Source organism: Psammomys obesus, unplaced genomic scaffold (assembly GCF_907164565.1).
Source record: "Psammomys obesus unplaced genomic scaffold, mPsaObe1.curated_primary_1811, whole genome shotgun sequence".
Classification (NCBI taxonomy): Eukaryota; Metazoa; Chordata; class Mammalia; order Rodentia; family Muridae; genus Psammomys; species Psammomys obesus.
The window spans coordinates 9,912,049-9,925,748 of record NW_026585895.1 but is presented as its reverse complement, the minus strand read 5'-3'; the positions used below and the strand labels follow the sequence as shown (position 1 = coordinate 9,925,748).

The following is a 13,700-nucleotide window of genomic DNA, read 5'->3' as shown; positions in this document are numbered from 1 at the left end:
CCGCCGGCCGGCCCGCGCCGTCGCCCCCCGCGCCGCCCCCGGGCGCGCCCCGCTTCTCGCCCTGCACCCTGGAGGGCGCCTACGAGCGGGGCGCCGCGCCCGCCGCCGACTACGGCTTCCTGGGCCCCGGGCCGGCCGTGGAGCTCCCGGGCGCGCTGGCGAGGGCGGCGGACGGCGGCGGGGCGCACGTCCACTACGCCACCTCGGCCGTCTTCTCCGGCGGGGGCCCCTACCTGCTCAGCGGCCAGGTGGACCTCGGCGCCTTCGGCGAGCCCGGCCCCTTCCCCGCGTGTCTCAAGGAGCGCGCGGACGGCCAGCCCGGGCCCTTCCACGCTGGGTCCCCGGCCCCCGGAGCCTGTCCCAAGCCCGCTTCCCCCGCCTCCGGCCTCCCGGTGGCCTTCAGCACTTTCGAGTGGATGAAAGTGAAGAGGAACGCCCCCAAGAAAAGTAAGGAGGTGGGCGCCGAAGGGGGGGGGAGGCACCTGAGCCCCTGCGGCCAGAGCCCGGGGTCAGAAGATGCCCCAGGCGCTGAGAACATCCGGACGGACAGAGCCGTCGGCGGGGCGCTTCTGCGGGCACAGCTGTGTCCACCGCTCAGGGGGGCCGCGCTGTGACTTGGATCCTAATTCTGAGCCCCACCGCAGAGTCCCGGCACCCCTCGCCCCGCTGACACCTTGTCTCTGTGTTGCAGGCAAACTCTCCGACTACGGAGCCGCAAGCCCCTCCAGCGCCATCCGCACGAACTTCAGCACCAAGCAGCTGACAGAGCTGGAGAAGGAGTTTCATTTCAATAAGTACCTCACCAGAGCCCGACGCATCGAGATAGCCAGCTGCCTGCAGCTCAATGACACCCAGGTCAAAATCTGGTTCCAGAACCGTAGGATGAAACAGAAGAAAAGGGAACGGGAGGGGCTTCTGGCGGCCTCTGTGGCCTCCCTTCAGCTTCCCCGGTCGGAAACAAGTCCCAGCAAATCTGGCAGGAACCTAGGAAGCCCTTCTCAGGCTCAGGAGCCTTCCTGAGGTCTCTTCCTGAGGCTGAGGACCTTTGGTGTGCTGAAGGCAGACTGTCCCCACTCTTGTATAGACTTAGGAGCTCAGCTTGGGCTGAAGGTGGGCATGGGCAGAAATTAGCACAGATTTTACTTGGCAAAGGAACTGTCCAAATTGGCTTAGAGTTCCAGAGGCCGTGTATAGAGATATTATTTTGATATCTCTTATTTGCATATTTTATTCTGGCTCATCAGGGAAAAGGTGTCTGGCTACCAGCCGAAAGGCTTCTGTGTTAGTCATGTGCAAATCTTGGGTGCAGAGTGGCGGCCTTTTTAGATGCTGAACTCTGGCAACCCTCTGATGGGGCCGGAAAGGCGCCTCTCTGGAGTTATTTCAGGTTTGCTCTCCAGGGCACGCTACACGTTTTCGGCTTCCTGAGATGACCAGGGCTGGTAGGCTCTCCTTGGTGTGGCTCTGCTGCTCCGATGATGAGCTTCTAGTTGCACTCCAGTTTGTTTGTTCAAATGGTCCCTACCTCTTCATGTGCCTGCGTGAAGTGACAATCGCTGTTTAGTTAGTAGCTGAACGAATCCACAGGGTGGATAGGACCTGAATTATACCTTTACATCAGTTACTCAAATTTGAATTGTAAATACGTACAGTATGTATATTTTTGAAAGATTTGCTTGCAGTGAGCCTATATATGACATTTGATGTCAGGCATAGCATGTAAAGGTTTGGACTTTTTTTTGCAATAAAAGTTACAGAATATACTATTCTCTGCGTTTTTTTTTTTTTTTAAACATCCCTTTCACTTTGATTCCTTAAGCTGATTCAGTTTCCTTCATTTGGAATTGCTTGACTATAAAATGGGAATTTGTTTACCTTGGTAACCTAAAATTACTACCACCACTGCCGCCGCCTCTTTTGAGTTTGTTTTTTGTTTCTTTTTGAGAAGAGTTTCTCTGTGTAGCTCTGACTGTCCTGGAACTCACTCTGTAGAGCCAGCTGGCCTTGAATTCTGAGAGCTGCCTGTCTCTGCCTCCCAGGTGCTGGGATTAAAGGTGTGTGCCCCGACGGGCAAAAGCAACACTTCTTCCAGGGTATACACACAAAGCCAATTGTCCATAATTATCTGGGCAAATCAAGGAGAGAACTACTCTGCTAAATTCAAAATGCCTAAGGAAATGCTTCCCTTACCTTAATTTTATGGTGGATATGCACATTAACTCATGGGCTACATGCCCTCTGAGGGAATGCTGAAAAGCCAGACGCTTGGGGAGATCTGCTGGAGTTTTTGTTGTTGTTGGTTGTTCTTCTGTCCTCACAAAAGGAAGAGGATAGGTGACATGAAGACTCTGTTTCTTCGTTCTTCTGTGTTCTCTAAGAAAACAGCTGCATCAAAAATCTCAATGGCCTCTCCATAGTCCAAGGTCACAAAGAAGGCTGGGAAAGGTCTGTAGTAAGAGCATTCTCTTTCTATAACCCAGGCCAAGCTGTGGCTCAGAACACGGGGTACTTGTCTGGTTTTGTTTGTTTTAGTTTTTTGAGACAGTGTTGTGTAGCCCTGGCTGTCCTGCCACTCTGCAAGCCAGGCTGGCCCCAAGCTCACAGAGATACTGCCTCCTGAGTGCTAGAATTAAAGGTATGTGCCACCACCGCCGAAACTTGTCTGTTTTAACCCGTGGAATATTTTCAAATGAATTTCTTAGAAGACATCCAATTTGAAATCTGGCAAGAGAATAGATTAAAAAAATAAACAAAAACTCTCTGCTGTTACTTCCACTCATCCTCCCTTCTCCAGAAGGAGCCCACAGCCAACAAGGCTCCTGGGTCACCTCATATCCAAATAACTATGAAGAAAAATGCAATACAAACTCATGAAAGCAAGTGGGTGCTTCATACAATGATCAAGTTAGGACTTTACCCTGCTTTATCCCCATTTCCTTAAGATCCCCATAGAGTTCAACAGAAAGTCTTACAGATACAAAGGAGTCACATAGGACCTTACTCCATTTTTTTCTAGACTTCAGTGCAAGCGTTCCGACTCTAATCATCTACAAGTCTAAAAAAAAAAAAAAAAAAAAAAAAAAAAACGGAAGGTTTCTTTTCTTGATCCACAGCAGTGTGACAGTTATGTTAGGAATTTGAAATTCCACTTGAATTCTTGTCCTTCTCACCCATCATTTAACGGAATTGAAATAAGATCAGTGCTAGCAATCGCAGCTGAAGGGGTGGAGGAGGTCGCTTTAAAATCAGGTTCATCAATATTGTTCTCACGTTTTATCACCTGCTCCTCAATAACTTGATTCTAAACAGATCTTGCTGAAAACAGCTTTTAGTCACCTCTAGAATTTCTTGCCTTACTCTTTGGTGTGACAATGTTTCCTTATTTGACAGCATTGAAATAACTAAGCAAAAACTATTACCACATTTGGTCATTTCTTCCACCCGTTCTTTGAGAAAGTACAGTGTTCCCTCATGAAGCTGGCCCCAGCACTTAACAGCCCTGATGGATGCCTTCCTTGATGAAGGTGGCTATTTTGACATTCATATAATGCTGGTCTATGAATCAGGCCAATATTAGCTATTTTTTGACCAACCCCAGGGATCTTTAAAAGCTTTCTTAATGCAGATCACTATAAGGCTATATTCAGTATTAGGAAGCATCTGGCTGGAGATGGGGGTGATCTAGGTGACCTTTGAAGATCTCTTCCAGTAAGAAAAACACTACAGAAAATGCTACAACTCAATGACTTTTGCACATTTGATTTTAAGACTGTCATGGGAAGAGAATTTCTAGAGAAGCAAGAATATCTGGAGGATACAGGAAAAGTGAATCTCAGGCATCACCAGACACACTTACCACGTGACTCACTTATCATGTGACTCACCTCTTCTTCCCATTATTCAGAGCCCTGCGCTATCTTATACCAGCTGTCTTTGTAGTCTGAGGCTGTCGTGCAAATGTTAGCCACTAAAACAATCCCATTTCTATTTCACAAGATTTTGGACTAAATATGCTAATTCATCCTCCAGTGATCTATTATAAGAATGAATACACAGTGGACAGTTCTGGCTGTTGTATAATTAACCATTCAATGTTCCTTTGTCTTCACATAATGACTGAGTGTCTACTTTTCTGGATTCAGAATAATTGGGAAGAACAGGAAAGCATTTAATAACATAAAAATTTCCTGACTTGACTACTGGCAAATGTAGGCCTTGATGATAGGAAAACTTAAAGCAATGTCACATAGATTGTTATGAGTTATCAGTGCTTTATTCTGTCTCAATGAGGTTCAATACAAGAAGAGGTTATGTCTGATTATCATGTCATCATAGAAAGAGAAGCAGGATCAGGCACGTTCCATCATCTCTGAAGTTCTTAATTATTTCTTATGGCCAAAGAAGTGCCCTGTATTTGCTGAATATTGAATTTGAAAACCTCAGGATCTAATCAGGTTCTGTGAGATGTTTAGTCTGACCACAGACCTCTCAACAAGAAAAATGCCCATTGTTAAAACTTTATTTGTGGTTTTAAAGTAAAACCATAGTGGACGTATCTTACAAATAATGATAAATCTCTATCTAAATAGAAATCAAGATTTCATGGTTTTTTACCTCTATCCTGTTTCCAAGATATGAAAATGCAATAAATATGCAAAACAGCTCTATTGAACATCTCATTTATAATTGCTTCTTAAATTATCCTTGTTGCTTAGAAATATAATTTTAGTAGAAACTGTTAAATTAAATTCAATAATAAACCAAGAGGAAAGAGATCCTAAATGTTCACATGAAAAAGACTATCTATCATTTAGCTTGTAGAAGTTTCAACATTATCTCTCCCACTTTGAAAACTATTACTGATACCATTTGGACTTTCAAGGACTTTGAATTTTGGAGTACATCCTATCACCAGAAGGTTTTTAGAGGCTGCCAGGCATCCAGATATTGGGAGGCAGAGGCAGGTGAATCTTTGTAAGTTTGAGGCCAGCTTGCTCTACAGAGTTAGTTCCAGGACAGCCAAAGCTATATAGAGAAACCCTGTCTCAAAAAACTGAAGAGAGAGACAGAGAGACAGACACACACAGAAAGACACACAGAGAGAAGTTTTTACACAGTTTGGGAGGGTCCCAGTAAGAAGACAAATAAAAAATTATGAATGAAAGTTAGGCTTTCACAGGACAAGAAAGGGTCCAGATGAAGGAAGCTTAGGTTTTGTTGGGTTCATGCCAATGCTTCCCAACCTCGCTCTTGAACTGGTTGCCTTACATCTTTGACCAGTAGTTACCTGTGTTGACAGCCATTGTTGTCTTCTCCAAATTTCCAAGAGCCAGAACCATTGTTCATGTCCTTCAAATGCACCAGATAGCAAACAAGGGGAAAAGATGGCTGCTCGATTGCATCTCTAGCCCCTGTGCTCTTCTGGGCCCCTGGCTTGCCTATATCACTGCTGAGAATGGGAGCTCCTCTCAGCTTGCAGGTCCTCTACTGTGAGCTTTTGCTTCTGAGACAACAAAGAAAGGCCTAGATGGAGACATCAGAGCTTCATTGTCAGTTTCCAAGGTGGATGTAATCACTGAGGCTGAGGTGAATGACCGTGACCAAAACAAACAAACAAACAAACAAACAAACAAACAAACATCACTGGAAAGGATATTTTAGTTATATTTTATAACTAAAAGAAAAACATAACTTCCCTGGTCTCAGCTTCTCCTTTAAAACAAAGGTGACTTCCCTGGATGATCATTAAATATTCTTTTGACCTTAGTATTTCTCTGCAAGCTGTAACTTACTCTGTTATCACAGATAAATAAATGAAGAGACTACTTGATGTAACTAATTTTTGTAGATTACTATTGACAGGGGTTGGTACTAGTTTCATGCCCGAGGCTTTAGAAAGTAATCCATCTACCTTCAGGACTTGTATATGCAAAAACAGCATAGTGCTTCTCACTGCTGTTGGCTTCCATTAATTGCCTGTAGCTCTTTATCTAAGGGTGGGATTTCCCCATCCTAGGTGGAATGTCAGCTGGTGTTGTCATTGTCTAGGTCTTGTTTAGGTGACCATGTTGTTCATATTTCATGGGCGCAGTTCCCTGTGTATGTATTTTGTTGCAGCCCTGATTCTCTGACCCTTACAGTCTCTCCATCCCTTCTTCTGCCACCCTTAGGTTTAGGGACTGTATTGTGGACGTCTCAGTAGGAGAGCAGTGCTCACAGTCAGATGTTCTCTGCATTTTTACCAGCTGTGCATTTCTGCGATGGACCCCATCTGTTGTGAAGAAGGAAGGATAAAGAACACTAACGATGGTTGTAAAGCCGCAGGGAAACAATTATTTTATATCTGCTCAGAAATATACACATATGTATATGTGTGCATACATACATAAACAATTCGAATAAAGTTATGATGATCCCCCCAAAGAACCATAAATGAGCTAACAAAATCCTAGTGCCAAGCAAGGGAAACCTCCCTCTGAGTTGTTGATCAGAGGAGTCTGAACAACTCCCCAACCGATGTAGGCTGTTGCCATTGCCCGTGGCTGCCTTCTAGTACTTGAAGGGAAGACCCTGTTAAAGAAGACACCACACACGTCTAACACAGGAATTAGAGGAATCAAGCTCCTCCCTGGAAACCTCCTCCCTGAGGACTAGCTCTCGTAGTATGGAAACATGGTTTGTAGGCCGCCGAGGGAGAAAAGCAATCAGCAATCCACCTGAGCTGTAAAGCCCAGGAGCTACAGTAACCACCAGCATGGCAAGATATACCAAAGGGTGTAAGAGTGGCAGTTACATTTTGGTAGTGACCAACAGCCACCTGGTTGGACTCAGGGACTGTTGAATGGAAGGGAATTCATGCCTAGTGCTGTAAATCTAATCAGGTACACGTGTTTGATGAGGTAATGAACCCCAGAGAAGAGTGTACTATGCAATGTTCCTAAGCCAGTCAAATTCCCAACTATATTATAAACACCAGCCCTTGTATTCACAGGTAAGTATAGAACACCCTCCACCATTTATTTACTTATTTATTTTAGACAGGGGTCTCACTTCGTAGCCTGGAACTCAGTATGTAGATCAAGCTGGCCTTGAACTCACAGAGATCCACCTGCCATTGCTTCACAAGTGTAGGATTAAATGAGTGTTCCACTTTGTCTGGCTATTTTTAAAATTTATGATTTTATCTTAGGCATATGAGTATTTTAGCTACAAGGATGCTTGTGTACCATAAGTATAGTTATTGTGTAAGTCAGAAGTGGGTATTGGAGTCCCTGTAACTGGAGCTATCAGTGAATGTGAGCCACCCTGTAGGTGCTGGGAATCGAACCCAGGTCCTCTGGAAGAGCAGCCAGTGCTCTTAACTGCTGAGCCATCCTCCTGGCTGCTGTCTGGCTATTTTTTTTTTTAAAGAATGATACATTCTAGCCAGGGGGTTCCTTGGGGTGGTGCAGACCTTTAATCCCAGTGCTAGGAGTTCAGAGGCAGGTGGATTGCTATGAGATCAAGGGCAGCCTGATCTACAAAGTGAGTTCTAGAGCAGCCAGGACCACACAGTGAGACCCTGTCTCCCCCAACCATAGACATTGACGTTAGTAAACAGTCAACCAGATACATTCTCAACTCCGTAGTTGCAGAAAGAAATTTCTGTTTAGATCTGCTTTGGAAGCGGGGAACTACATTTTCTTGATTGTATACAAACCTATTTCTACTTCAAGTCTATTAAAGTCTGACCTTAGAATGAAACAAACAAATGAATAAATTAAAAAAGGTGGCACAAAGGACACTCTAAAGTCTAATAAATGTATAGAGTAATTTTTTTTTGTAAATAAAACTGTTTGTTTTTCCTAACTGCTTATGATCTAGTCATTAGAATAGAGTTACTGCTCAATAGACTATGAGTGATTATATATACACAGATATTTACCCTTTTTCTTAGACCTGAAACTGGAGCTATACTTCAGACATGTGAATGTATAACACACAGGTTAAGAAAAGAAACTTCCAGCTTATGAAAAATTTGTAGCTAAGATAGATTCAATGTCAATAAATAAAACAAGCTCCAAAGGACAGATTAAATATTTAGTATATGTATATATTTTATTCAGATATGGACAGTATACCATTTGTCCTTAAAACTCTTAAATTGACCTAAAAGGCAGTTTAACCTGTCAATTTGGTCTTCTGTTTTGACTGAAAATAAAAGCACACCTACAGCAGAATAATCTATTTTTTTTTTTTAGGAGCCTGTGGTTCCTAAAACTTTAAAAAACAGTTGAGTTTGTATCTATCAAGATGCCTTGGAATTTGTTACATGGGAATACCATGTGAACATAAACAGCACAACATATATATTTTAGCACACCAATGAGCTTGCCCTAACAAGTATGAACACCTGTAAATAACAGTGTTGACATATACCCGTCCCTACCACCTCAGCACCAAAATTTTGTCCAGGTTATATGCAAACAAGGAATGAAGGTTTCAGATTTCCCACTATTGTCCCTCCCAGTTGTAGTTATAAAATGTTAGTATACTTTTTTTTTGGCAGGGCATGGTGAAGCATGCCTTTAATCCCAGCATTCAGGAGGCAGAGGCAGGAGGAACTGAGTTAGAGGTCAGCCTGGTCTATGGAGTAAGTTCCCGGATGGCCAGGACTACACAGAAGATCCCTGCCTCTGTCTTGGAAAAAAAAAATTATTAGCTTAAAACTACAGGTTCTGCGCATGAGGGATACTTCTATAAGATTCAAAATGACATTTGGGTTGCTAAACCAACCAACCAACACACCAAACACAGTCAAGCACCCTTCCTCTCCTTAGAAGGCTTTTCCCCTCACTGCTCTCTTAGTGAATAAGACATTGTTGTTATCTGTTAGTTTCATCTGTTTCTCTCCCTTGCTAAATGTAAGTAAAGGTGAGCTTCATATTTTTATTTAAAAGTGACAGGCACCGATTGTGTCTGCTTGTTCATCATCACTCTTCAGCTCCCAGCGTCCACAGAGAGATGTCAGGAAAGAAATGCATTGGCTGTTTGGATGGTTACTTCGATGTAGTAGAGTTTTTGATACATTGTTACTGATGGCTTGATACATTTTGATGCATTGTTACCGGTTTGATACATGTTACTGATGGCTGCTTCTAGGTAGTGGTTTCGTCCATAGTTTTTCTTGGTAAGGCTTTGCTTTATTACTTAAGGTTTCAAAACTTAGTGAGTCGTTAAACATAGAGATAATGAAGTCATTACTTTCAAATAAAGAAAAAAAGAAAAAAATGCAGTTGATGGCCACACTCTTTACATCTGTTTTTGCCAGTGGGAGGCCCCCGAGGAATTAGATAATGCATCTCATGTGCCAATTCTTGAATAATTAAATAAAAATGTCTGTAATATACATGGGTAAACACATGAGTCAAATAAATGATAGATAAGGTCTACCATTCATTTCTTCAACAGGGAATTCAGCATTCAGATGCTGCATATGTTCAATTTTCTCCTTACCAGTTGGACATCACCTAAGTTTTGAATTGTGCTGGTAAAATCAGAATTTGTTAGGGAGAAGGAAGAAAGTTTGTGGTGGGCTAGATAGACAACTTAGCAGTTAAGAGCAGATGCTGACCAGAGTTTTTGTTCCCAGCACTCACACCAGGCAGCTCACAACAGCCTGTAACTCCAGCTCTGGAGGATCTAAACGTTTCTGGCCTCCTCAGGCACCTGCACACACCCACACAGATACATACATATAATTAAAAACATTTAAAAAAAGAGTCTTTAAAATATCTACATGAGGTAAAACGGAGAAACAAAAAAAAAGAAAATTCTATCTGTGATGATTATTTTTTCATATTCATAAATAACTAAAGAATACAAATTTTAATGCTGGGAGCAAGTGAGTATATATATATACATGAATGTTTCCTCTTCTTTTTGTAGCACTGGGAAACAAACACATGGCTTCATACACAAGAGGCAAGCTTTCTAAAACTGAGCTATGTCTCCAAACTTTGGCTTTTTGAGATAGGGTGTGCTCGAAGTTCCTATGCAGTCCAGGAAGCCTCCAGAGCAATCTCCCTGCCTCTGCCTCCCAGTTGCCAGGATTGTAGTCATGTGTTAGCACCTTGGCAGTGAATGAACATTTTTAAGTAAGCTCTGCATTTTTTTTGAGAAGGGACCTCTCCAAATGTTCTTTCTGTTGTGACAATTTGAAAAGCTTGATGGTAGTGAGTTAAGCCTTGAGGACGTGAGTGAAGATTAAATAATTGTAATGACAAATATTTTCTTTTGAAGAGGGTTATTTTCCTAGCAACTGATTACCTCTAGGTATGGGGGAGGAGGCTGGAGGGAGGTTTTCATTTATTTGTTTTTCCCTTTCTGTAGCTATAATAGCATTCTCAGTTCGTTTAGAATTATGTACGTTTTTGTGGACTGTCTACTACATGGATGTGGCGGCGGCTGCTGCTCTGATTCACTCCATTTTGATCTCTTCTTCCTCTAACAGCCCTCGTGTTGCTGGTGGGAATAAGAAGAGTTGATTCTTGTGGCCATGCTAGTAATTCCAACACTGAGGCCTGTGTCAGAATCATATTCCAGAAAGCAGTGCTTGCTTGCTGTAGAGTTGAAGCCTGGTTCCCTGGTTCCTGCACACATCTAAAATGGCCCGTGTTTGTTACTCAGAACCTAGTGTCATGCCCTCATGGAACTTATAAACCTGGTAGTAAGGGAAATAGGATAAGTTCAAAAGTGAGATTAAGTGCTTTAGGGAGCTTCTTCTAAGTGGGACTGTGTCTATAGAGCAAAGAGTGGAGTGGAAGTCTGGCCAGCATCCAGCTGCTTTAACACACTTGGCAGCCCACTGAATTCGTAAGACTTCAATGTCTATCAGGAGACCTCTGGAGAAGGGAATCCCACAACTCCCACTGGCGGCTCTCTGCTGGTTGTTTCACAGACTACAGTGATGGAGAGGCAGGACCAGCTTTCTCTCTCTACTCTTTTGGTTTCCAAGAACCATCTTTCTTATGTTAAAGTGGGAGTGTTGGACTAGATACTGTCAAGATCCCAAATGTATTTCTTCTGGTTTTGTGTCGTGGTTTGATTAGTCTTATTCATAATCAGATCTTTTCTCCCCTTCCTTCCCAATTCCTTCCTTCCTTCCTTCCTTCCTTCCTTCCTTCCTTCCTTCTTTCCTTTTTCCCTTCCTTCTTTCCTTCCTTCCTTCCTTCCTTCCTTCCTTCCTTCCTTCCCCCTTCCTTCCTTCTTTCCTTCCTTCCTTCCTTCCTTCCTTCCTTCCTTCCTTCTCTTCCTCCCTTTCTTTGTGCCTCTGTTTGTTCCTTCCTTCCTTTCTTTTTTTGAGATAAGGTCTCACTCTGTAGCCCACACTAAGCAGAAACTCTCCACCCTCAGCCTTGTAAGTGCTGGAATTACTTTCATGCCCAGCTTGGCTTTGTTCATTTGAATTCCTTCTTTACCCTGGTCCACATTACAGTTTGTATACATCTTTGCTATAGAAGGGCTGCTGTGTATTGCCAGAGCTATAAATGGTATATGACCTATGACATGAATATGAGATCTAATATTTAATATGTAATATATTATTTATAATATATTCATCTTCTGCACTCTAAATCCTCTACTGTACTACCCAGGTGAGGTGCAGCCGGCAAGGGGCAAGGCCAGCTCACCCACCCTCATGACCTCAGGACCAGCTCTCCTAACTGCTGCAGGTGGTAAGCGGTAGGTAGGGGTTAGGGGTGGGGAGGGCACCCCCACACCCCCACACCATTCCTTTTAGTTTAGTTGTTTTTTTTTTTTTTTTGAGAGAGAGAGGGTTTCTCTGTGTAGCCTTGACTGTCCTGGAATTTGCTGTGTAGACGAGGCTGGCCTCAAACTCAAAGATCCGCCTGCCTCTGCCTCTCTGAGTGCTGTTATCACAGGTGTGTGCCATTAACACCCGGTTAGATATTTGTTTCTTGAAGCACTGTCCATGTGACCCACTCAGGTCCTGTCAGAAGGTGCTTCATTCTGTGCCTGGGTTACATGATGAGGTAAGGAACTTGTCTGTAGCTCTTCTTTGTCTTTTTGTTTCACTACTTCCCACACGGTCGGTCTCCCCCTTTTCAGAGTGAATTAAGTGAGGGCTAAGCACTGACCAGCCAAAATAAGTGAACTAGAGTGTGTGTAAGAATACATTCGCCCTTAAATACAGGAGGCTCCTTCTGAAGGAGAGATGAGGCTGTTTCAGTAGGTTGTGAGCATCTTCTAAGGGCAACAGCGAGACACCGGGGACTTAGAGAAAAGAGCTGTATGAAATAGAGGAGACAGGAAGACACAGAAGTCACTCTGGCCACTTAGGGATCAAGTTCAACAGCTTTGATGGGAGATGGTGATGACTTGTGACAATGAAGACAGAAAGCAAAGCAGACCCTGGAGGAAAATGGATGGGTTAGAGACAGAGGTGAAAGAGGGCGTGAAGACCAGCTAAACACTTCAGAAATGGAAATGCTTGAAAAACCAAACTATTTTAAACACAGAGATAGCAATAAATTAAACAGAAAATGGTACTTTATTCACTTTAAGCATGGGATTTAGTGTCGGCCATCATCAACACTGCCCCAAGCTGACGGTCTGGACCCTGTAAGCATAAAATCCCTCCTCCTCCTTCCTTCTCCAGGTCCTCATGCCACCATTCTACAACAGTCTTTGTGAGTCTGATGACCCTCCTAAGCCTCACAGGGTACAATGGTATGCTTGGTTTTTTTTTGTACCTGGCCTATTTCAGTTAGCACTAGGTTTTCATTAGCAGAAATCATATGCTTTACCTCATCTCTGTTACAAATTATTCATAAGTTCTTTTCTTTAAAAAAAAAAAAAAAAAAAGGGCAGGACATTGACCCAGCATGGTGGCACACGCCTTTAACCCCAGTAGAGGCAGGTGAATCTCCATGAGTCTGAGGTCAGCCTGGTCTACAGAACGAGTTCCAGGACGGCCAGGGCACAGAGAAACTTTGTCTCAAAAAAACCAAAAACCAAACTAAAAACAAAACAAAACAAAAGGGGCTGTTTCTGGGCTTTCTTTCTTTCTTTCTTTCTTTCTTTCTTTCTTTCTTTCTTTCTTTCTTTCTCTTTTCTGAGACAGGATTTCTCTGTGTAGCCTTGGCTGTCCTGGACTCACTTTGTACACCAGGCTGGCCTTGAAATTCACAGAGATCCTCCTGCCTCTGTCTCCCTGACTGCTGGAATCACAGGCATATGCCACCACCACATAGCTTATTTCTGGATTTTCTAATCACAGACTTCTGGATAATTTAACTTTTTTTCTGTTTCTGTATTGTGGCCTAGGTATGATCTCTCTCTCTCTCTCTGTCTCTGTCTCTGTCTCTCTCTCTCTCTCTCTCTCTCTCTCTGTGTGTGTGTGTGTGTGTGTGTGTGTGTGTGTAAGCAGGGCATCTTGGCTCACCTGTTGTGCACATCTCTATACTTGGAGGGTTTGGGATGATACCTGAAAGCAGCCTTAATGGGGAAGTCCAATCACCTGAAAGTCAGTTCCAACACCTCCCAGAATAGAGGGCCTGAGAGACAGTCTGAATCAGGAAGACCCAGAGCTCAGATGCAAACCTGCTATCAACAATGCAGATAACATGACTTGTAGTTTAAGCGAACTGGGCATAATGTAGAAATTCTGGAAGCATTTTCTAGTAATTGCTGTTACC

General features: G+C 43.3%; 1 protein-coding gene across 1 annotated transcript in view; it reads left to right on the top strand.

The window, feature by feature from the left end:
- The window catches only part of Hoxd1 (homeobox D1), a 1,553-nt gene extending 533 nt beyond the window's left edge, over positions 1-1,020 (top strand). The window contains exons 2-3 of the mRNA XM_055600657.1: positions 3-447; positions 692-1,020. Of these exons, the coding sequence (XP_055456632.1) occupies positions 3-447; positions 692-1,020 (774 nt within the window). The remainder of the gene's footprint in view (positions 1-2; positions 448-691) is intronic.
- Positions 1,021-13,700: the final 12,680 nt, after the last annotated feature.